Below are 25,467 nucleotides of genomic sequence, written 5' to 3' on the forward strand. Positions count from 1 at the left end.
GTTCTTTTGTCCTCAAATCTTGACTAATGACAAAGCTGACGTTGGGTAATTTGGCGCATGGCAGTGCTTCGGTGTGGCAGTGTGCCCGACTGGGTTGTTGGCAGATTCAGGTGGTGCCCTGCCATGTGCTCTGGTCTACCTGAAACATCTTCCCAAAACTGGACAGGTTGGCTGGGACAACCTCCGGGATCACCTACGGAGGTCTTAGAGAAGAACCATCTGGTGCTCGGGGCGATCAGCGCAGCTCCGCGGCACGCAGGCGGGTGGGAGGCAGAGTATGCAAAGCCCAGCTGCTGGGACAATAATCTGCACCGAAAAGCAATTCAGCGTGTAGTACAGCTGACAAGAGCCATGATTCAAAACTACGGCAAGACCGTGCGAGCGAATCACTCGGATGCACTTGAGGAGCTGTGCAGAGAGCGGGTTCAGTCGGCTGCTAAAGCCCAGCCCCTGTTGTAGTCATCGGCGTCCGTCCCATTGATTGCAGCCGTTGGTGGACCCAGCTCTAAATCTTATAAAACCAGCGTGCTCCCCTTAAATGACTTTGCGCTGGAGAAATACATTAATTAATTAGAAATGACTGCAGGTGCCTCACAGCTTTTTGGCTTAACAGATTTCACTTGCGCATTGAAGATCAATACTGTTGCCAATTGCACCATGGGTCTCTAGCCCCCTTTTTTAGCTTCTTGGAGGGAAAAACCACTGCTAAATATCGAAGATCTCCACGAAGCTGGCAGTCCAGAGTCCTGGAAATATGGTGTGTAGCACAGAAACGAGTCCTCAGAGAGCTGTCCCCATTCTGGATACAGCCAGCGTTTCAGTAAGAGGCGTAGTGCTGACACAGGGCGGTATCTCAAACCTCTGCAACTGGCTCAGACATCTACGTGTGGATTGCTTGTGGTTTAATCCAGCTCTGGGAAACCACATTACACTATTTTTTTTTCTTTCCCCTCTCCTCCCGCTGAAGAGCCCGGCAGGGACCTTCTGCCAAGGCTGAGAGGTTGAACTCCGTGTGTGCAATTTGTGGCAGTCACCGATTGCTTATATTCAATTTCCTGACCTCAGTGATCCGTGTTCCTTCCAGGGGCCCTAATGCATCAGTCTGCTGTGGCCGAAGGCTGAACCTCATCAGTGAATGTAGATGTTCACGTACCCCTTGGCTGAAAAATTGCCATGCCTGGGGGTGCTACACGTGGTCACCTGCTTCTCTGTTTGGAAAGGAGGCAACAATGGTCTCATGATGCCAGAGAAAGCCCTTTGCAGCTTGCACAGGTACGAGGCATCCCTGCTGCCCAGGAGATCCTGCTCATGGGCTCCTTGGGCCAGCAGAAAAGGCAGGATGGGTCCTGTCCCTTTGCCTGGAGCCAGCCGTGGCATGGGAATTGCTGAATACTGCTCGTCTTGGGGCAGAGGGAAGAGATGGGACCCCACATCTCACACCAGACAGTGGCAGCAGAATGAAGCTGCTGGTGGTGCTGGATTCCCGATAAAATGAGCCCTGCCATGGGAAGACTGTACGCTGGAAGCATGTAAGGGGAGAGTGGGGAAGTGCAGGATTTATTAAAGGTGGTTGAGAAGAGCGTGTTAGCACCCAGCATCTTAAGCTTCAAAATATTAAGAGCTTTAGGAGCATTCAGCTGGAAAAGTGCCTCGGATCATTTCGAGGTGTGTGCTGTGGTACTGCAGCATCCTGCAATGCTGTGAGGCCACTGCTTTGGCAGAAACAAGAGGAATGGTTGTGTTGAGTGCTCAGGCCCCAACAGTAAGAGTTGCTCGTTATAATAAGCATCACAGTGCTAGCTGCATTCAATGGAAGGAGATTTTTACTAGCACAAGACTACAGCAAATTCAGGATGAGAAGCGCTCCAAGCAGCTGAGAAGGGAAATGATGCTGCTGCCCGCAGCAGTCTGAGGCACCACGTCTCCAGCTCTAATGAAAAGTGGTGGATGACAAAATTCCCCCCTGTTGTAGCAGGGGTGTCAGATGCTGTCACCCCCCGACCCTCCCGTCAGCCCCGGGATGGGGAGGGGGCCGAGCACGGTGCTACGGGCAGCTGGAGCCCGTGCCCACATTAGCAGGCAGCCACACACCCTCGCTGCCGCCGCCTCCACGTCCCCTCGCAGCGGAGAGCAGCCGTAGGAGCAGAGAAAGGGTTTTATCTCCTCGAAGCAGTTTCTGCTCCAAATGCAAACGGGAAGGCAGTCCTGCTGCGTGAGCCCCACAGAGCAGAGCCAAACCCTCTCAGCCTCCGGCCCCGCCGGCTTCCAGCAGCACCACGCATCGGGTCATACTCAATTCAAGACATAAGGAAAGTCAGGAAGGTTTGCTCAACACCCAAAAAAACCCCACAATAATTCCTGTTACCCCTCCTCTACACTTGGTCACTCGTACAGAGAAGACAACAAACAAAGCAGGGAAGTCTCCTAATATTTTTATTGTTCCTTAGATAACTGTGGATAGTACAAAGTTTTCCTCTTAAAAAAAATTAATTACCTTCACATTTCCATAAACAGGGCTTCCCATGGGAATCTGATGCCACAGAATTTCCACAGAGGCCATTTCCAACCACCATAATGCTATGTAGATAGTATAACAGTAAGAGAATATTCTTGTAATTATCAACATGAAATTGGTTATCTGTGTATAAGGGTGAACACTGATCTTTTTTTTTCTTTTTAGAAACAAAACCATCATTTATAATCCAAACTACATCATTGCATTTACAACATTCATTGCATAAACTGGACATACAAAGTTTTGCCACCTCTGGTAAATAACAGACATACATTATACAATATATTTGCTGAATACATAAGTTCAAACAATATGGGTACAACAACTTGTTCATAATACATACTTAAACCATCGTGTTTAATAGTTACTAAGACACAGATCCATGAGCTACTTCGGGTCTCAGCACAGTTAATCTAAGTGACAAGAACACAGTTGAGAGACAGTAGCTGCAATGGAAGGCGAAGAAAACTAACCTGTGATAGGTCTTGTTCAGACAGCGAGAGCTCCTCACGGGTCAGCTTTTTCTGCTTAGAAATACAAATCACACATCCATCACAGCTGACCGTGATGTCGGGGAAATGTCCATGCAACCCACACACAGAAGAGAGCGAGTCTCCCAAGGATAAACTTTCAACAGTCATTGCCTTACTTCTTTAGTATGTACTATAGGTTTGCTATCAGAACAGAAACAAAACAAAACCCCAAACTTAAGTGGTTCTTTAAGTGCAGTTCCAGCTGCAAGTACATGGTTACTCGTGAGTCTATAACACAGGGCCAGACTTCTAGAAATGTAGAGGTAATGCTGATCTGTCAGGTTTATGCTGAATAATCCTCCATGACGTTGGTGTTAATTTTGGCAGCTGTTTATATATTTACTGATTTAAAGTGTGTTTCCTTGATATTAGCCTTTTTTTTTTTTTAAATTTCGTTTCTCCCTTTTTTCCTTTTTTGTTTTTCTAAATCAGTTTCTAAAGAAGGATGGACTACAACTCGTCAGACCTGATGACGTGGAAGAGGGTGACATTGTAAAGTATTTGGTGCCCGTTGTTCCAGGCATAGAGGGCCCGATCCTTGGGGTTGTAGTCCAACATGGAAATGTGCGAGTACTTGTTTTGGAAGGGGATGTCGATGTACTCGTAGGTGGAGGCATTGGTCTGGTAGGCATAGTGCACCTTGGTCCCTCCCGAGTAGCCGTTGGTGACGTAGAGCGTGCCGCAGATGATGAAGGCCTCCCCAGCGCTGCGTTTCGGGTAGCTGGTGTTCCAGGTCTGGAGGCTCTGCAGGGTGTTGGGGTCCAACTTGCTGATGACGATGTTGCCCGCGTTCTGGTTGGTGGCGTAGACGGCCCACAGCCCGTTCTCATCCACCATGAGGTCAATGTCCGAGTGGCCACCCCAGGCGTAGTGGTACATGTTGTTGTAGCCGGCATAATCCAGGCTGCGAGTCTTGAGAATGGTCTCTGTTTTCAAGTCAAACCTGATAATTATGTGGCTTTGGTATTTATTGAAATAGATGGAGCCATTGTAGACCACTTGACCGGTGCCTGACCACGGGTGAGGGAGACGATGAGAGGTAAAATTGTCAGTATTCATGAAATCTGCCATGGATTTATATTCACGGACAAAGCGGTTGTTGTGGTAGCTGTCCATGTACCAGACCTGGGCGAGCAACAGAAACACATGGGGTTAGAAAACAGCAGAGACCCGACTGAACCCTTCGCACATCACCCTAGAAACTGAGCTGGGAGTGAAATCCAGAGCAAGGAATCCAATCCGCTGGAAAACGATGTGTCCAACACCTGCCACCTACGCTCAGAAATAAACCCATTTTTTGGAAAACCCCAAATCAGCCAAGAAATCAACTGAACAGCAAAGCTTTCCCGAGGGGGTAACCTCGTATCTCCCCAGAAACCTGGGAGCTTAAGAGGTTCCCTGGGAGTGCTGAATGACTGGCACCATCGTTACCGAGGGCAATTAACATCTTTTCTCTGGCTAAACCCAGCGTATTATGTTGATGCTGCTTCTGCTTCCCGTAAACCCCATCGTGGTAGCACTCCGTAAATTATACCAGCTGCTGTGCAGAACTCCATTAATTTGGCATGCAGAAGCAATGGATGCAATTGCTTATTGTCAAGGAAATTCAGGCAAAGTCCATATTGGTTTAAAAATCACACACTTCTACAACAAAAGCTGAAACCAAGGCCACACAAATATAAGAAACGAAGACACCAAAATCTTGCTATTGATAGATGGGGGAGAGATCTTAGATCATCATTTAAGCACCAGTTCACTAGGGACACTGTCTAGACTCCTTAAAAAAAAAAAAAAGCTTTTGTCATATGAAACCAATTCCGAGGCAAATGACAAAGCTGTGCAGTTAATATCAAGAAGAAATATCCAGCCAGTTAGTGACGTTCTGTACGCAGTTGCTGCCTAAAAATAAGCTAGCTGCTTTCTGTTTAGGAAGGAGAAAAAAAGTAAATCAAATAGCAAGAGGGAAGGCTTTAAAGAGGCAGATTTGGGGAATGTTTAGTGGAAACTTCTTTTGCAGACTCCTTGCAAAATCTGATAGTGTTGTCTCTGCAACATGGCTGTTGCTCTCCAGGGCCCCTTCGAAGAGCAGACAGACATTTACACACGGCATGTGCGTGTAAACTGTTTGGCTGCTGTATTGGAAAGGCCAAGAGGGGTCTATAAAAACTTTGTGGGGAACTTCAGCCTTCTATCTTTACTTCCCCGGAAACACTGCAGAGGTGGGGAATGAACATGTGGCAAACGGATCTGATCTTCACACCTCCACCCCGGGCTCGAGGACGGCTGCAAAAGCACCTGAGAAAAACCACACACGTCCCTGAGCCCAAGGCAGAGAAGTGCCGGCAGCATGGGAGAGCTTCTGCTGTCAGACACCAGAGAGCATTCCTCACTTAATGAAATGCCTGCGTTCAACTAAAGCAGTTTGGGAAATTAAAAAAAAAAAAAAAAAAAATCCCCCAGAAAACCGATTGTCTCTCTGCTGCTCCCATTTCATTACTTGGTATTAAAAAAAATTATGCACATCAATGCCTCGTGCTCAGTTTTTAGAGAGACAAAGAGAAGCCCAGAAGAGCAGAACCCCATGTCATCACGTTGGGGCTGCAAGGTGGCAGGACCCAAAGGCATTTCATGCTTTGGAGAAGCGGAGACTGATGGATAGCAACGTCTCATCGCACCGGCTGGCTTTGAGCAACCTTCTCCTGCCAATACACATCAATCCCGGCGCTCAGCATCCACCTGCTGCCTCGCCGCCGGGCTGCTCCTGTGAGACTCACAATTTTCCCCAGTTGTGTTCAATGATTTCATGACTTGAACAAATGACCACAGGAACCACCAAACACCTCCTGGGTCTTGGCGACAGAAGATGGATATGATGTACTGCCCATCTCCCCCCATCCCTAGTTTCCCACTCTGCCAGGCAGCCAATGAAGTTCACTTAATTGTGTGTTTCTAATAAAACTCACAGTGGATTTATGTATTACATACACATACACGCTTGTGAAGCTTGAGCTAGAGGCCAGAGAAAACTAGTTTCTACTCTCATGACAAAAATACACTGCAGAAAAAGGCACGGAGAAAAAAAAAATAAATTGAAAAATACTGGTTTGAGACAAAACTCTCTGAAGACATGCAAAGATCTTTAGTATTTGATCAGCCAGCTTCAGCTGCAACAGGCTTGATTCTTCCTTCACAGATGCAGAAATCACTTTAGTGCCGAGGGATGCAGCTAACACAGCCTGAAGAGGACAAGTCTGTCCCCTCTCTTGAGCAAAACAAGATGTGACGTGGGTAAAGCCTTCCCATCCCACTTCTAATCAGGATGTTATTGGGGCTGTAGGTGAAGTTTTGTTTAATAACTGTAAAATACAGGGGTGTTGTACTGGGGAACCAGTGCTAACCAGTTGGCTGCTGGAGGGAAAGAGCCCGACATCTCAAGTCACGGCTGCTTCATTGCTGTATATCCACGGGCAAATGGAGCCACTCCAGGGGTGGCTTCTCCAGAGCATCCCTCGTCCTCTCTCAGCTACAGAAAGCTGATCACAGGGCAAAGCTCTCAAAATAGCCGCCCCGATAGAGCCCTTGCTGTATCCTTTGATGAAGGATACTGCATGCAGGAGGGAATTACCATGCAGCCAAGCTCTGTGGTTTTTGTTTTGTTTTGCTGCCTGCAAATCCTCAGCAAACACTTGAGATATTTTCCATTCCATCAGTCATGGGAAGCCTGGATTGATTTTCAGCCAGCTATTGGCCTCCTACCTCCTTGGGATCAAAATTGAATGGTCTGAATGGAAAAAAAAGAAAAAAAAGACCAAAACAAAGCAAAACAAATCTCTCTCTGGCTGCAGTCGGTTGATTCCTCACAACAATGAAGGCGGAGGACGGAGGACAAATGCAGTCAGATCACATTATCGGAGGCACCGGCAGCAGAAAAGCAGCAGGGACTGGGACCACGGGTCCCTCTGCTCAGCCCCAGCTCCCTCCTGGCTGCCAAACCCAGATGAGAAACCTGATATTTGATTCTTCCCTCCCGTGGGTGGCACAGACCTTGTGGTGACACTTCTGAGACCACGCACGCTCATCCCTGCAGTGAGTTTCACGTGCCCTGGGAAGGGACCACTGCGTGGGGCTGCTCAGCCCCCTCCTCACCCTCCCTCCCTGCGGGATCCTCAGCCCCCTCCCACCGCAGAGGAGGCCAGCAGAGCCCCGTGAAATGAATTAGGACCTTCCACAGGTTTCACAGGGCACAACCTGGGCTTTGGTGCTTGGATGTAATGAGTTTTCCATGACCTCCGCCGCATCTGTGGAGGTGGGAACACAGAGATGAAGGTGTCGTGGTCTTACCTTGTTCTCTCCCTCAGGAGCGAGAGGGTCCGTCATCCACGATCCGAACCTGGACCCCGAAGTTTTAATTGTGATTGGGTCACTTATTCCCGTCAGCTTGCCACAAGCTGAAAAAGAGTGCAAGGCTGGTGAGCACCACGTCAGACCACTGTGGCTCCTTTGGTGGCGGGTCTTTCCCAGCCCCGACACCCCGATGAGGGGCACCAGTGCTGGCCACCACCCAACCTCTCTGCTCACTCCTCTCCCCTGCTGATGGGCAGCTCTGTTTTTATTTTATTAGAAGTAATTAGGCCAAGAACAACTGTTGGATGCTTTTGCTTGTTTCATGCCTCTTAATAACAATTGGCCTTATCACACTGCCCCCAAGAACACAAGCTTTCCTGAACCAGCCGTGCTGCTGATGTCACAGAATAGAAAATGAGAAGAGTTAGCCGGGGTCGAGCAGCCAGGTGGAGAAATTAGCTGAATAGCACTGCTCGTTTCTGTATGATACAGCGGGTGCAGCCAAGATAAAAAGATAGATGTGTCTATTCCAGCCCCGCTGGAAACATGCATTTGTTACAGGTTATGCAAAGGAGGAAAAATAAAAAGGTGGGAAATTACGTGCAATATAAATCTCTTCCCTGCAAAGACCATTTACTGGCTTCTACCAGCCACCTTCTCTGTTCCCTCTCAACGTCTGCACACTTAGGAGAGAGTAATGAATTCACCAGCCTCCTCCCGTCACCTCTGCCAGCCTGGGCTTCACCAGCTCCAGGAGAGGAGCCCAAGCGCAGCGGGATGAGGGCAGGAGGTGGGGTGTCCCCTCGGGTCCCTCAGAAGCCACTCTGGGAATCCTGCCCAGACTCAGCATCACCACAACAGGGACGTGGAGCCGCGCAGCGCTACGAGCCTGGCTTTGAAGCACACTCAGGTGCCTCACACCGCTGACTTCATGCCGCTGATTCAGTAGGCATGTCAGCACATTTGCAAGCTCTGCTAAGTGACTCGCTGTGTTTTTAAGCCCTACATACGAGGTGAAGCAGTGGCACCTCTCCCCCAGCTTGCTGAGCAGGCTGCCCAGGGCAGCTTGTTTCCCTTCCATGGTTCCGTCCCCTGACACTGAACCCAGCACCCCTCCGGGGACACCCGTGAATAGATGCCTGCGACGCTACAGCCTCAGCAGCGAAGGTTTATCTGTACACTGAGTTCCTATTCCCAACGATATCCCCAAGTTTCAGCAAAGCTGCCATTCTGGTCTCCTGCAAACACCAGCATTTTAGCATACGCGCACTAAGGAATGACAAGATGAAGAGATGAAGATGCTGCGGGAGGGACCGGGGCTGGTGTTGGATGGTCTGTTGCTACAGGAGCACTCATTTAAAACCCGGGCACATTCAATGCAGAGCTGGTGCTGCAGCAGCATCTCCTGAGCAAGACAAGCTAAGGTCAGCAGCACCAGGGGGGCAGCCACAACCTGAAGTTCAGAAGGTGTTTCCTGACTTCTCCTTTTTGATGTGGGAGCCTCGGGCAGGCCGGGGAAGGGGATGGTGGTGGTGCTGGGACAGAGCGGCTGTGCTGGGTGCTGGGTCTGCAGGCTGAGCTGCTGCTGCACTGTGGGACGGATGGTCCCGCTGCTCAGCGGTGGGTATCCGGGGCTGAGGCCTGTGGAGATGCTGCTGAAACAGGGGCAGATTTCTGACAGCTCAGGGCAAGGTCCTTCTGCTCAAAATTACCAGGTAGAATCATAGAAGCATAGAACGGTTTGGGTTAGGAGGGACCATTAAAGGTCATCTGGTCCAACTGCCCTGCAATGAGCAGGGACATCTTCAACTAGATCAGTTGCTCAAAGCCCTGTCCAGCCTGGCCTTGAATGGTTCCAGTACGTGCACTATCTCTTAGCTGCCTCTCTCCTCAGCCTGTTCTCATCTGCCCCGTTATATTCCTGATCATGGCTGTGGGACACATCCATCTACCACAGCTCTGAGCTGTGGGCAAAGGTAAAAAGGCAAATGTGAAATAGATGAAGATATTCTTGATATGCACCAGCACGACAAAGCCAAGGGGACCATCAGTCTTCCCACAGCCTTCAGACACCAGGCAGATAAAGAGAGATCCCACCAAAAAAGCAAAGAGCTTTCCTGGCCTCACTGAGACAGGATGTGAGGGAATTTGTCCTCCCGCTTGTCTGATGCATTCAAAACCTCTCAGCAGAAGGAGAGCAAGGTATTCACAAAGGGATGCAATGGGTTAAAATAATAAATGCTTAATGTCTTGCAAATTCCCCTTGCAGAGGACGAGCCTTCCTCTAATCACAGATCTGCTCAAGCTACCTTCCATTATCGCAGCCCTACATTGCTGTCACTTTATCTCTTTCCTTCCATTTCCCTGGAGAGAAAGATTGTATAAAAGCTCATTGATTTAAGAAAAAAAAAAAAATTAAAAAAAAAATGCAGCAGCAACTGATAAGGGTAAACTAGTGTTGTCTGCAAGTAGTGAGGCTACATCTCACACACGTTTAGCTGGAGGCACATTCACAACAGCTCTTCAGCAATGCAAGAGGGTTGCTCTTACACAGGGCAAGGTGTTTTCTTTCTTGGTGTAAATCTATCCCAGGCACCCAGGTGCTAGGGGGAAACTTTAAAATGGATCCTTTAAGGCCCCTAGTTAGCTAGGTCCCTGCAGCTCTCGTGGGCTTACCACCCAGGGATGGACACCTGCACCCTCCGAGGTCCTCATTCACCCGGCCGGTCCACACCACACGCCGAGCACCATCGGCATTTTCCCCCCATTTACAGGGTTAGCAAACAATAAAATCAGGAAGATTACTGGAGGCAGAGGGGACCGTCTTCTCCTGCTTCCCTTGGAGAGGTCACAGCTTGAATCAGAGCAGGAGCTCACTAGGCAGGATTCCTGCATCTCCCCATGCTCTGGCACGAAGCACCAGCCTCAGCCCCGCTCTCCTCTGCGGGTGGGGAGCTCATCGGGGGGCTCAGCTCAGCATGGCTGGGAGCAGAGCTGGGGTGAGACCCCAGGACACCCAGCATCCGAATCCTCCCTCTATCAGACTCTACTGACTCACACAGGGGAGTTTTTAAGCCCTGGCTGTGACTGCCCTAAAGCTGCTGCCTGACTGCCCAGCAGAGCCCTGCCCCGGGCAGCCCCGCACCCATGGGTGCTGCGCCTTTAGCAGGGATGGCAGGAGCATGGGCTGCTACAGTCAGGGACACTCAGGGACAAATGTGCAACAGGAAAACATGACCTGGTGCTCATCCATGAGTCCAGGACACAGGGGGAGCCCATGAGCAGCAGCTTTTGGGGCATGCACAGAGGATCTCTTTCACTCCAGTTCCCCCAGCACTACCCAGGTCCTTTGGGGGCCTGTATCTCCCTGTTCCTGGAAAAACAACATGAATAAGCCTCTTCCTGAGTGATCTCCAGGCCGACCCAGCCAACCTGCCCTCCTGTAGCTCAACAGAGCAGCAATAAAACACCACCTCTACGCACACAGCCCCTTCCTCTAGCCGCACCAGGAATTCCCCAGCAGAAGACACGCTTTCCTCCAGACAGTTACAACCAGCATCACCATCCTCCCAGGATACTAACACCCCTGCTCCATATTTCTCCTAAGATCCAGCCCACAAGTGATGTTTAGCAGCTCAGCAGCAATCTACCCACCAACGCAGCCACCACACCAACACCAGCACCGTCTCCTTCTGGACTCCGAGGTTCTGCCAGGGCTGCTGCTACAGCCAAGCATCTTTCCTCCTGGGGCTTCCCAAGAAACTGAGCTCTGATTCCCACCCATCCCAGTCCCAGCCCTCCACAGCAGGGATGGAGCTGCAGCAGTTGTACCTTGTCCTGGCCAATGTTGCCTGGCCGGGCGTCCTCACACCCCAGAAACATCTGGGCCAGGCTGGCAGGGCTCTGTCCCCACCCCTGCGCTGGGATTTTTTGCAGGAGTCGGGGACAGCTCGTGCTATCAGGCAAACGGGAGCCTGTGCAGTGCAGCTGAGTTAATTTCCCCCTCGAATCAAGGAGTGACAACCTCTCCACTCCTCCAAAGCTCCTCTTAGGAACGGTAATGGAAACGTTAAAATCCCTGTATAAATAGTGATCTTTAGGAGTGTAAACAAAATAACAAATTGAACGTGCCACTATTGATTTTTTTTTTTTTTTTTCCCTTCACACACATGCCAGGGTCAGGAAGTGTTTTCACTATTGATCCATCAATAACGCTTAGGAAACCCAAAATGCAAAACAGGACCTCGTCTAAGGAAAATGCTGCTGCACTGTTGAGCATCGGTGCTTCCCGGAGGATGGGGAGAGGCAAACCAGATGAGAACACGGCACATCCCCATCCCTTCCCTCGTCCTGTGCTTGTTGCAGTGGCTCCCTGATCCTGTTCTGGGCACTCTAAGCTGTATCCTGAGCTCTAGCAGGTGAACGTGCACCAGGTGAGTGGCACTGCTGACCCATGCAGAGCAAATCGAAGCTAAAACGTGCTACTGGGAACATCAGTGAATCCCTCTGAGCAGATAATTTGCGGCAAACAGGGCTTCATCGCGTGGCAGCAAAGTGTCTGTAAGGTTGTTATCTGAATTTAACTCAATTAACTACCATTTTCACTGGTTTACGCTCCAGAGCGATAAATAACACTGGAAATTCAATCCGTGCTGTTTGGTGTTAAGTGATCAAATAAATCATCCTCCCAGGTGAGCAGCAAACCCTCACGGGTGAACCTTTGCAAGACTTGGCATCCATCTCCATGAGCACCCAGGGGTTCTGCAACGCCCCAAGGAAAAGCTACCCTGACCCCACGGCCACAGAAAGAGCAAGAAGAGAAAGAAGGGACATGGTCAAAAAGCCCAAATAAAGCCTCAAAAAGATTCCAAAAAGTGCCCAAAAGGTTCTAGAAAAAATTGCTTGCAAGAGCTCACCATCCTAGCTGCCTCACTCAGCCTTACCTGGGCTACTCCCTTGGGTGGGTGTCCCAGCTGGAGGGCCTGAGCAGGAGGGGATGTAATGAGCCAGGACATGGCCCAGAACAGAAGGGGCTCATGGTCCAAGAGCAAACTCTTACTGGTTTTGGAGCCCTGAATGGTTTGGGAGCTACTTCTTAAAGTCTGCCCAGGGTCTGCGGGAGGATCATCACAGCTTCCCTGGCTCTGGCAGAGTCAGCCTGGGCTGGGCAGCTCCACCGAGGCCAGCTAGAGAGGGACCGGGGGGTCCAGGGTGGTTTTGTTTAAAGAACTGTCCCTGGGAAAGTATTTCTACAGCCCAGACTCAAATCCCTGGTCCCAGTCCTGCCGCTGTTCCCTCTTTCCCTCCCCATCACCCGCAGCTCCTCCTCATCTTCAAGAGATGGGCTGAAGGCTACTGATGCAGCAAGTGGATGCCCCTTTGGGCACCATCGCCTCTCATCACACCCACCTCTGCCTTCGGCAGGGGAGGAAGGAGAAAAGAGCTGCGATGTGGCTGCCGGGGGGATTGCTGTGTGACTCCTGGGCCTGTTCCCCATCCTCTCTTATCCTACCCACTGCAGGACTGTCATTCCTGAGATGGCTCTGTGGTCCCCACATGATAAAGCTCCAGGCATTAGGTACTGCTAACACAGAAAGCACCAAGTCCTTACAACCTCGATCATTTCTGTCCCCATTAAGCTTTCAGGGTGAAATTCGAGTGGGTGAGGAGAAGGTCAGGGCTTCCCTGCCTTCCCCCAACCCTGCTGCCTTCCCCGGGGCCACCACGGGACGAGCAGAGGGACCACAGACACGCTGCAGAAAGCCATGGCATGACTCGCCTCAGCCTGTTCTGCCCCCAAACCAAACCTGGGCACGTCAGCACTCGTTAATAAACGAGAAATCAGGCTCTGCCCTCTCACTGAGCCGGGGAGGGGGTTACACCTGCCCGCCAGGCAGCTCCCTGGGGTATCTCAGTGCATGACTCGCTGCACCCGCGTAGTTCAAACACTTCTGAGCACCCAGGCTTACGTGGAAATTCACTTTCCTCTCCAAGATCTCAAGTGAGAGGTAGTTTATAAGGCACGTACAAGCTAACAGAGGACAGGATGGAAATGCAGGGGGAAATACAGGGGAGGCGGCTGCTTACAGAAGTGTGGAGGCATCTAGAAACAAGCAAAAGCAATCCCACCAGCAGAGACAAGAGAGAAACAAAGCGTTACCTTGCCAAGGATAGAAAGTGCTCAGAAGAGATCTGATCTTCCATGACGTTACCTGAGAGTGTAATTTCATATGTGCTACCAAAATAGACTGCAGAGCAGTTAATGTGTTTAGATTATCTAAATTGCTTAACAAGAAAGTCAATAATGTAAGTAGAAATTAAATCAAGTCAGAGCTAGGCCAACAAACTGTGGGGAGATTTCTTGCAGCTGCGGAAGGCAGTGCCCTTCTTCCACCCTTCTCCACCCTCTTTTTTGGGGTCAGATGCTGGGTTTAGCTATAGGTGTGTCTCCCCAAAATGGACCCACAGGCGTCAGTCAATTAATACTCTCTGAGGGAGATCACAGATGAATCTCTCACACGTTTTAGCACTGCTGGTTACTTGGCCTGCTGGAAGGGAACGGGAGAGATGGGGAGGATTTATATCCTGCACGCTGGCATCGTCCAGACCAAACCACAACCCCGCACCACCTACATCACGCTCTTCTCAATGGGGATTTGCAAGATGCAAAAGGAAAGGAAAAAGGGAAACCGAGTCACAGTCTGCAAACACACACACACACACACACACACACACACACACAGAGCCCCGCTACTGCGGGTGCGCAGAGACCTCTGCTGCTGGGCCAGGTCCAGTTAGCAAAAAAGATGGGACACCGATGCGTAAGCACAACGGGGGCATGTGTTTGCTTTGCATAAGCGTTAACTCGCAACCGGCCACGCATTTACCGCATCTCGACGTCCACTTATGCAAACGCTGCAAAACGGCACATGCCCAGTCAAGGGCCCGATCCTGAAGCACTTACGCCATGAGCAACATCGCTCGTGCAAGTAATCCTCAGCAGGACTACTCCCAGGATTAATGTCACTTATCGCATAAATGTTTACAGGATCAAACGTGGCTGTGCCAGCTCATCCCTTACAGCCAGGCCAGGCACAAGGAGATGCCCAGTCTAGCATCTCTGCCTCCAGACGGGATGTGTGGTTTAACATCGATGGTGTTTAGCCAGTGCCACCATGTTGTTCTGAGCCTACCTAATTTTTGCATGCATGCACGAAGCCTTTCTTCAAGATTTGACACTCTGTTCTGAAGCTCTTCGTAGTCATAGGCGCCAATCTCTTCCTGGAGTTCGTTTAGAACTGACGTCAGATTCTGGACCTCCTCTTTAAACTGCAATACCAATTTTGCATCGGCTTTGTACTCTTCCAACACTGGTATCAAAGGCCTAAGTTCCTCCATTTTCGCTTTTATTGCCTGCAAGGTTAAAATAAGCTTGGTTCAGTGCTATGCGTGCAAAAATCTGCAACACTCTGCCTTGACCTGGTTGCTTCCTACGTGAGTGCAATGTTCATATCCCACAATTATTATCATTAAAATTATTTTAATTATTATTTTGGTCCAAATGATGTCTTGGAAAGAACATATTAAACAGGCTGCAGAACACCAAAATATTTGGGAAAGGCCTTTATTTGTCATTTTTAGAATGCAACATCTTAGGGTTACATGCTTCAGATCACATACACAAAGAGTTCTTTTTTTTTTTTTTTCTTTCCAAAAAATAAAATAAAATAATATATATATGCATTGACAAGGGTTTCAAACTATTCATGAAATGCATCTACAATTGCATGCAAAGGAAGATCTCGGTTGTGTGGTTCAAGGTTCCTTAGTGAGATATGGTGCTAATTTGGAAAATAATCAAAAAAATAAATGCATGGTGCAAAATGCTCTGTGGCCCTCTTTTCATGGTTACATGGGAGTGAACTGCTTCTTCAGTCACTGCAGCATTGAAAAAACTTGCTTTTAAGTTAGCCCTGTAAGCAAGAAAATGAAATACTGTTGAGGATCTAGCTCACTAACCTGCCTTATATAGATAGCCATTCATAGACAAATACTCTTACGGAACTAAAGAGAAAAAACAAAAAAAAACCCAAAAAAACCAAAACACAAGAGCTCCAAACCACTCACATTTTAATGCTGGCATTAGCGGAAACAAAATGCTGTGGCTGTTATTTAAAATGGTGCTTTGGCAGCAAATTAGACAAAAATTCCTTACTGTTTTTAGGCACGCTATAAAGAACATAAAAATCAAAGTCATTATCAAATTTATTTTGCAGAAACGAAGACTTTTTTTTTTTGTTTTTTTGTTTTCTTTTTAAATTAAATGAAGGCCTCATTTAAAGGCACGGTATGCAGCATTTTGTTGAAGATGCTTTGCTCCAGCAGCTAATGAGCAGACATAAATATGCATGCACCTATCCGTTAATGAAGCATGTTAGTATACACAGTATACCTGGTGCTGCTTAAACTATTGCACAGTGGCCAAGCTCACAGCGCTCAGGGCTGTGACATCTGGCTGCTGCTGAAGCAACTCTGGGGTGAACGGGATCAGAAATTGGTTCTCAGCCTCATTCCTTTCCTTCCCATCCCCTCCTAGTTAGGTCAAGAGGCTTTCCCTCCTGCGGTTTGCATGTGGGGAATATATTTATTTTCTTATTTACTTGCACTTCTCGATGCAAGCTCCCTGGCAGGCAATGGGGAGGATTAAATTCATCAGAATGGAGGTGGGAGGGGGGGGGGGGGGGGGCGAGGGGAAGAAAAAAACCAAAAACAAAATTCACGCTTAAATCAGAAAGATGGTCCTTACATCCAGACTGTGGAGCTAAATTTAGGGTCCTGTGGTAACTGGAGGTGGGGGGTGGAGGAGGTGGAGTTGGTAAGAAGTTTTAAGAACCTTCTTCCCAGCTTTTTATGATGTAATCTTGGTATTTCAGTATTTAACAGAGCAATTTTAAAAATTCTGCTTTAAAACACCAGCCAGCTGAGCAGCTGCCTGGAAATGAGGATGGGAATCAGCTGGGTGGCTGATCAGAAACATCCCCAAATTTCACTAGCAATCTTCTCGATTTGGTTTTTATATCTATTAATCCAAAGCATCACTAAAACTTAAGATTTCAAATCTTCCTGACAGCCTCTTTTTAGCAATTTCACTTGTTCTCAATCAAATTCTTGAAAGTTTGACCACTACCTGCAATGACAGCTTCATGGAAAAGCCCGATACCTTTACTTCTCATTAGTACGACACCAGGACTAAACAAATATAATCCGTCAGAAGGTGCTGGCTCTGCTGCCAACACCCTTATTTCAAAATCGAGCATTTGCCAGCCCGAGGACACCTGCAATGGTCGTACTTTTAGGCTTTTTTTTTGATTTGTTTGATCGATTGCCCCATTGCTACATCCACCCCAAGCAGGGAAGCCATTTGGTGACAGCTGGTTACAGTTTGCCACGTGCTGCAGAAATGGTAACAGAGCCCCAGCTCGTGGATTTTCCCAGAAAAACGGGGTCCTGGGCGCAGTGTGGGGAAGGGCTGCTTGGCCGGGGTGGGGGGAACCCACCTTGCCCTGACCTCAACTGCCCCAGGGTCTCCCTGCAGACATCCCCCCCCTCCGCTCACGGAGCCTGCACTGCCCTCTTTGGGGCACCCAGGTGGTTTGTGGTACGGGAACGTGGAGATTTATGCTTTTACCCTACAGAAAATAATATTGTGGCTGAGGATGCGATGCCGCAGCCTGGATCTGGCCGTGCTTTGGGCCGGAGGGAGCTGCCAGAGTCGTGTACGACCGGACCAACAGCTACGTGAGCTGATGGGAACCGGGGCCACCGTCCCGTCCGCACCCCACTAAATCCCTGGCCACAGCTTCGTTAGCAGTGTGGAAAGCAGACATACCTTAAACTGCCTTGCCAGGTGCTGCTTGTGGCTTTCTTCCACTTGCTTAAATTTTGATTCCAGTCCCCTCATCTGGTTTTCCATCTTCTCGACGTACTGTAGGTCTCTTTGAGTCCGCCTGTCCAACACCTCTATCGACTGGGACATGTTTTGCACCTGTCAAATGAGAAGGGATCGTTAAGAAGGTGTTTCCCCAGCAGCAAGGCAGCCCCACTCACATCCCAGTGCCGAACGCTGACCTTTTCCTACACAGTCAACAAAGCTAAAGGCTAATCAGCCTATGCATTATTTACTAGTTAATCAACAGCATCTCATAGAATTATGACCCCGTGCTCTAAAATGGAGCAAATTGGTTTCATAAACATTTATTCTGCCGTGCTGCAGAGAATAATTTAACAATCACATACGCAAATCAGGGCTGTAGTCAAGGCTAAAATACATCACTCACAATGGCCTCTTTGAGAGGCTGGAAGGCACCCACCATCATGCGAGGAGAGGCTCCTGGTTGAGCAGCAGCACATCCAACTACAAGAAACGCTTCTGCCAAGGTGCACATTATAATTCCTTAATGTACGCAAGTGACACTTACTGATTGCCTAAGTGCAAACTTTACTCCCAGCTAGCAAAAATGTCATTACCCAAACAGCCCTGCTGTTTATACAGCATCTGCCACAACAAACCCAGCTGCAGGTGAGGGCATCCTGAAGCTGGGAAGTACCAGGGGGGCTGAGGCGTGCATGCCCTGGCCCCACCGGTGCCTGCCCACTGGGGCGCTTGTGCCACGTCGGCAGCTTTTGTAACCGAGCGATGCCGCATCCCCGCGGCTCCCTGCGCGGCGCCCATCTGGCCCTGCCGAAGGAATGATGCAAGAAGGTTGGCTGGGTTCATCGTGAGAAAAAGAGCTGAAGGTGTAAGGAAGAGAGGGAAACGATAGCTAGGCTGACCTGATTTTGAAGGTTGGTTGCCATCTGATTTATTAAGATAGTCCCTTCTCTCATTTTTCAGGCTAGGTGAGGGTAAATGAAGCTCTGACATTGGCACCTAAGCACCTGTTTAGCGTGAAGCAATGGGGGTAATTTAAGGTCTTTGCATCAGGGATGGTTGTGTTCGCAGCACGGTTGGTGCATTACGGGGCTCAGCCCACGACCGGTGCTCCTGCCACTGCGGCGTTACCTGCAGAACTACGGCTGGCGGCACTGGTAGGGATGGTGCCTGTGTTTAAAATGAATCAGGCATCCAGGCATGCTGCTGCATCAGGGCCCTCCCATTAAAGGCATCCTGGTTCAAGTCTCTTCATCTGTGAGCGTCTGAGCAAAACCCCACAGTGAGCCAGCCCCGTCTCTGCGGAGCCGCTCCGAGACAAATCCCAGAGCCCACGCTGCCACATCCCCTCCTGTCTCCGTCCTTGCCAAAGCCAAGCACGGACAGGCTGGGAGGGGGAAAGGACGGTGCAATTGCAATATTTCCTCCAGCAAATCACACGGGGCTGCCGTGACTTACCTCGAGGGACAGAGCGCGGGGACGGCGGGACACCCGCACGCAGCCAGGTCTCGGAGGCTACTTGCTGAAACCAGCATAGGTCAAATGCCAACTGTGGCGTCTGCATCTCTGAAGCAATCAAAATGCCCATTGCTCACGCACGATGACAAGAAAACTCTTATGGGGAACTATTAAAAATGCATGGACAACCTGTATTTCAAAGGCCAACAGTAAGGAAACATTTTGTACGACTGCTCCAGGAGTCTAAGAGTCTTCCTCAGCAAAGGTGAAGCTATTTTCAGTCTCTGAGTCCCAACACATCACCCAGAGAGGAACCAGCACCCACCCTGACCACCACACCTGCTCAGGGAGGTGCGAGGAGCAGGGAAGAGCATTAAAAAACCCTCTTGGTTTGAAGAGGAAAAAAGAAAATCTGAGTTCAGCCTGAGCCGTGTGGCTCCCATTCAGCTGTGCCTCCCCCGGGGTATGCGAGCTCTCAGCGGACATACCTGGGTGCTAATTTACCTGGGCTGGACGTGGAGGAGTTTGAAGACTTCTCTCTACCCTGAGGCAGGAGAATGGAAGTCTTAGAGAAGCATGATTGGACTGCAGATATTTTTATTCTGGTAATCCACTCTACGCTCCTTCGAGTCAAGCGGTATCTACATAGCAGAATTGTTCCAGTGGGTTGGAATAGGAATGACTTGTAGGGATCATACAAAACTGATCTAATTTATTCCACTAATGCCTAAATCCACTTAAAGGCCAAGCTGCAAGTAATAAGGAAAGTGCATTTCTGTAACGATACACCAGTATCTGACCCCGCAGGGGCTGAGCGAGGCTCCGGGGGGGCTCCTTACGCTGCCTCCTGGGTGGTGGGGAGGGAGAGACAGACTCTGCTAGGAAATGAATCAGAGCATCTCGCTCAGGCTTCTATTCTGAATCACCTCTGGAGGAGTCTGCTTCTTCCCTGACTGCAGAGGAAAATAGCCTCCTCACATGTCTCTAAACTGAGACGCCTAAAATTAGCTGCTGTGCTATTTCGGGGATGTGTTTTACAAGCCCGGACTCTCGCTATTTGTTGCCCATATTGTTTTCAACCAGGCGAGATTCTGGCCAGACTTGTAGAAACTCAAGTCTCCATCACTGCTGACCTCTGACAGTAATGTGTGCTTCATCAGCTGAAGATCTACTTGTTTTCCTTCATTAGCATATTACGCCCTTGATCCGGCAAAGTACTTTGGCACATGATTAGATTTCAATGAGACTGTTCATAGCTTAAACTTAAGCATGTACATAAGTGCTGTAATGAACTGAAACTCAAGGATACTGTCTCTCAAATTCCCTCAGCTTCATCCATTAACCGCTATCCTCAAACATCAGCTAAAATGCTTTTTGCCTCCGTTGGTGGAGCACGCACTCGTAACACGAAACCTCATTTTCCATCGAGCTAATGTGAGAGAGATACCTGTGATTGTCTTGGGAAAAAGAGTTAATTTTAGCTTCTGAAATAGAAAACTGATACAAACAAAACTTCCAGTGCCGTTTTTGTTATCTTGTTTGACACTGAGTTGTTCCAGAATTAAGCCAGTAACGGAGAGACGATATTGGCCTGATGACCCTAGCGAGATTTCTATGGTCAAAGCCATGGTTTAAATCCTGATCAAGCTTCCCCGTGGATCAGCCTTTCATGCCAGCTCAGAAAAGGGCTGTTCTAAGCCCACCTTTGAGGTTTGAATTGGGATGAACCTTTGAGCTTTGGGTAGCCAGACAAGCTGGTGGAGCAATAGTATGAGGCATCTTGAGGGAGATTTTCATGGTCTAGAGGAAGGATTAGCAGAGATGGACTCTGCCAATGGACCAGGACATGAAAAGTTCACCTTTTAAGGTCTGTGGAAGTCAAAGTGAAGGCTGAGATGTCATTATCCTCCTTATATACACCTTGGAGCGAATATCAAGCGAACAAAAAGGAACTGTTTAATCTGGATATCGGTGCTGGCAAAGCATAAGAATTGGCAGGAAACCAAAAATGGTTTAACCATCAGAGGAGGAAGTCCTCCCAGATAACATGGCCAAAAAAAAAAAAAAAAAAAAAAAATCCGTTTGAAGATAAAACATAATCTGTTTATGAACAGGATTTAGGTGATGTCTTGGTTTGGATGCAGTCCAAGATCTGGACTCAGCACCTGACACATATAAGGCTGGAAGGACTCTGTGTACTCCAGCCAACGATGAGCTCAGACATCTCGGTGTCAAAACACGGGCTGAACAGTTTGTGCGGTGGCGAGCAGACCTGGCTCACCTCCCCTCCCTTAATGCCTGCTCTTTAAACTGACGGGGTGCCCAGGATTCACTTCCAAGCAGCATGAACTGCAGTTTCTACACATATGTCCACGCGTTGCGGGTAGATGGGGTCTTGGCAGCTTGGAACCTCAAAGTACATTCAACTGCTGACGCCTCCATGCAGATATTTTCACTGAAGATGATGCTATAATTGCTTTGTGTACACACACATACACACACACAAATGCAGCTTATTTCTTGCCCGTAAAAAGCCTTATTATCTCCATTGGTGACTGCCAGGTCTCTGCCTTTGAAAGTCCAAATACAATTACCTCTTTGTCACATTACGCTTCTTCATCTGCTGGCAGAGAGAAATCAGGAGATGTCAGTTTTCCCATCACAAAGCTAGAGTTAAAAAGTCAGACGAGGGAAGGAATTTTCAGGTTTGAAATCCTTCCTGGGAAGCTGGAAGCTCTTCTCTGCAGTTGCATTTTCCTATAGGGATTCTCATTTCAGCCTTCATCAAGATCAGATGTCTGGCACTAAGAGCCTATTCTTTATTTTGGGGTTTTCATATAGGTTAGCGTAGGAGTGAGATGCAGACAGATTAGCAGGCAGGTAACATATCCCCAGAACACATGCCTTGACACACCGCTCCTCCCTCGCTGTGTTCATTGGCAGCCGGAGAGCTGCATAAGGGAAAAATCACCGAGCGCTGACACCCTCCGCACGGGAAGCGATGTTATCCCAGGACTCGTACGCCCGACTCGCCTGCCCATTAGCAGAGGGCATTGGGTCAAATCCTGCTCGCTGAATGCCTACGAGCAGTTCTGGGAACACGATGGCTCTCAGACGCCTGTGTCAGCTGCTAATATAACGCCTGCTGCCTCTCAGACAAATGTGCTGTTGGACCGATTGCCGTTATTGCTCAGAGAAATAAAAGCTTGAGTGGGATTATTTTTAGAAGCCTCTGACATACCAAAGAAGTGTTTTAGGGCTAAATGTTTCCTGCCTCACTTTATCGTCCTTATCACATAGGAAAATCAGTTAAGTGTAGGTTTAATATTGTTATGAGTGACTAATACATCAACTTCCCAAAAGCAGCAGGATAAAAATTATTTTGTCATGCATAACACACGCCAACATAGCATTAGGGCATGAGGGATAATTGCATATCCAGCACAGGAGTCCACTCATATTTTAGAGAAGAGCACCATTTCACATGAAACAGCATTTCTTCAATGAAATCTATTATCTGGAAAATTTCTTGTTATCAGGAATGTTTCCCTAATGAGATTCTTTGATCTCTCTGGGCAGCAGACTATTAAAAACTAATCAAGTGGATGTCAACATTAGAAAGAAAACTACTAGCTGTCATTTCTGTGCTATTTGATGTCGATAGCTTGTACTGTTTTATTTGCCCTTTTTAATACCACCTTGGCTAGGAATGCATGGGCGTTGGGCTTTTAACTCTATCTTCTCTCATCTCATCGAGGCTCATCCTTTGAAATTGCGTGTGTTAATGTAATGAAAAAAATAATTACATATTTCATTCTTTTATTTATTTTAGTGATATGGTTCAATACTGTTGCTTTGATCTCAGCAGTTTTAACCTGACCTTAGGCCACAGCCCCTTTTCCTCTGTGCCTCAGAAACACTTAAGAGATTTATCCTCCCGACTGCGGCTGATTATTCCCCACCGCACGCGTGGGGACAACCACAGCACGGGAGGGCTGCCCCAAGGGGTCCATCTTCCCTGGAAACCAAGGGTCAGCCCAGCTCGCTCGGGTTTTCACCCCCAATGTCATGCTACACCAAACCACCTTTCCCAGAAGGGGTCAACCGTTACCTTTTCTAATAGTTGTCTCAGCTGCTTTGTCCTGGCATCACGCGAGCACATCGTCTGTTGAGGTGCCACCACTGTGCATATACAACGTCCCTCGCTATCTTGGGCAGAGCTGTAGACCTGCCAGCTTTCCTCTGGGTTGGTAGGCAACACCTAATTAACAAAGGGAAAGACTGGTTAAGTAAATGGGGGGAGGCCTGGCAGGGGTGTGGGAGATGAAAGGGGCTGAGTGGAGGAAGCAGGTTGGACGTGGCAGATACTGGAAGTGAAGGGAGGCTGCTCCGAGGGCCCAGATGGCCAAATTCACTTGTAATGCAAAAATATGGATCGGGGACAAGTAAAAGAAGGGTCTGAAAAGGAGAGCAAGAGCTGAAGTGGGAAGGCAAGACAAGGGGGAAAGCATGGACAGGAGTACAACCACGGAGCAGTGAGGGTCGTGGTGTGCCGTAAGGCACCGAGCGCATCGGGGTGGGGAACCCGCTGCCCGGCTGTTGGTACAAAGCACTTGACTTCTCCTTGACACCGTGACAAGGACGTGCCCGAGCTACCCGTGAGGATACAGTGTCCTGGCTGTGGGCTGAGCAGCGATCAACGTGTCTCTGCAGAGCTCACCCAGCTCCGGCAGCAGGAAAATCAGCTCTCCTGAGTAAACGGACACCGGGAGTTACATCTCCCCCCTCCTCTGCCAGACTCTCCTGAGGATGGGGAGGTTCACCACACAACCATTTCCCTCCAAACCTGCAGGTCCCGTGCAGGGAAACCCCAGTGGCGTGTCCTGCGGAGCACAGGACGCGGGCCGGAGGGCAGGATCGGTGCCTCTGAAGAGCCTCCAGCACAGACAGCAGAGAGGGAGCCCAGCCACAAACACAGCACGTCCCCCAGCCCCCCTCGTGCCCCCTGGGCTCTCCAAACCTCTCGGATCTTAATTTCCCTTCGATCTCACAGCACTTTGCAAAATACATTATTTGATCCCAGCGCAGCCTCCCATCACCCTGAAGGTACCAGCGTCTTGCCAAAGAGGAGGGAAAATGTTCTTTCTGCTATTTCGGTGTATTACAAATAACCTTGCAAACACCCCTGTTGACAGAGGCACTAAGAGAGGCAGCTAGGCAGAGAGAGAAATCATTTGGTTCGCTCGCTATAACAACTGGGGGGGGGAAAAAAAAAAAAAAAAAGAATAAATGGGTTTTATAATCTCTGGTAGGACGGAAAAAAAAAAACCAACCCAACCCAACCCGGCTTCATTCACAATCAGCAGAACCACTACATGAAATACTCGTGTTGGAAGAGCAGAGCTGTGATTTCTCAGCTCTTTCAGAGGCGCAGGCACGCAGCCTGGAGGAGAAGGGTGCCCGCTTTTCCCTGCTAAAGGAAGAGAGACAGCAGGAGAGTTTTCCTCAGCGATTTCTGAAGTGGCAAACCCAGGCACCGTACCAGCCCTCCAGCAAAACAGGGACAGAAAACATACGGCCCGACCAAAATCCACCGCAACTCCTGCACCGCATTTCCCCCCCCCGCTCCAATTCACGCCTTGTGATGCCAGGCAGAGGGATCCTGCGGGCCCCGCACCTGCCCTCCCATCCCGCCTCGCCCACCGACGGCAAAGCGGAGAAACTTTGCAACCCTTTAGCTGGAGGCACGGGGAGGCGGCGGGGGGGGGGGGGCACACCCGGGTCTCTCCCAAACCCCTGCTCAAGGGCAGCTGGGGGAGGAGAGGTGCTCCCCGCACCGCCCCCCCCCCATTCTCCATCACCCCGAAGGTGCCCGCATCTCTGCTCTCTGCAGCCGGGGGGGCTCCTGCAAGGCCGGGCGGGGGGGTGGGGGGGGGTAATCCCCGGGATTCCGGCAGGACACCCAGGCGAGGAGGATCAGGGCGGCCGGGGGGGTGGGGGGGGTGCAGCCGCCCCTGGAGAGGCAGGGATGCTCCGGGCAGCCCCCCCCTCCCCGCACTTACTCCCGTGCTGCGATCCAAGGTGCCACCCGTGGCCGCCGTGAGTTTGGTGGTGTTGAGCCCCACGAGGGAGGGCAGCGTCTGCGACATCCAGTTGGTGATCATGGCCATGGTGCTGAGCACGACTCCAATCTTGAGTAAAGGCACAGACATGTCTGCGGGGGGGGGCGCCAGGCACCCTTCATTCTGCACCGGCGCCGGGCTCCATGCCGCTGGGGACGGGCTGCGCCAGTCGCCCGGCCGCCGCCGCCGCTCGCCACCGGCCCATCGTCCACAGCCGCCCCGCCGCGGCCCTGCCCGGCGCTGGCGATGGTGCTGCCGGGGTCTGTGCCGGTACCAGCGGAGCCGGTGTGACCGGAGCGGGGCTGCCTCCCTCCGCCCGCCGCCGCCGTCGGGCGAGCAGGAGCGGAGCGAGCGGCTGCGAGAGGCGGGACGGGAGCGGGGAGGAGGGAGGGGCGGGGAGGGGGGGCGAGGGGGGGCGGGAGCGCCCAGCCAGCCGGAGCGACTGCGGATGGGCGGGTGGGAGGCGGAGGGGAGAAGGAGGGGAGAAGGGATTTGGGGAGGAGAGATTCGGGGGAGGGAATTTTTTTTTTTTTTTTTTTGAGGCGGGGTGGGGGGGAAAGGGGG

At 50.0% G+C, this 25,467-nt stretch overlaps 1 protein-coding gene across 5 annotated transcripts in view; it reads right to left on the bottom strand.

The window, feature by feature from the left end:
* Positions 1-2,416: 2,416 nt before the first annotated feature.
* The window catches only part of OLFM1 (olfactomedin 1), a 34,535-nt gene continuing 11,484 nt past the window's right edge, over positions 2,417-25,467 (bottom strand). For 2 of the 5 annotated variants that reach the window (XM_074923586.1, XM_074923587.1), the window contains exons 2-6: positions 22,893-23,042; positions 17,282-17,437; positions 14,586-14,805; positions 7,390-7,496; positions 2,417-4,173 (exon numbers count right to left, since the gene is read on the bottom strand). In XM_074923586.1, coding sequence (XP_074779687.1) covers positions 3,499-4,173; positions 7,390-7,496; positions 14,586-14,805; positions 17,282-17,437; positions 22,893-23,042 — 1,308 coding nt within the window. In that variant the 3' untranslated portion in view covers positions 2,417-3,498. Of the gene's footprint in view, positions 4,174-7,389; positions 7,497-14,585; positions 14,806-17,281; positions 17,438-22,892; positions 23,043-23,138; positions 23,166-24,839; positions 25,294-25,467 lie in introns of those variants that run through there. The other 3 variants (XM_074923584.1, XM_074923585.1, XM_074923583.1) reach the window with 3 other exon arrangements.

The sequence above is a fragment of the Athene noctua genome, chromosome 20 (genome assembly GCF_965140245.1).
Source record: "Athene noctua chromosome 20, bAthNoc1.hap1.1, whole genome shotgun sequence".
NCBI classification, from domain to species: Eukaryota; Metazoa; Chordata; class Aves; order Strigiformes; family Strigidae; genus Athene; species Athene noctua.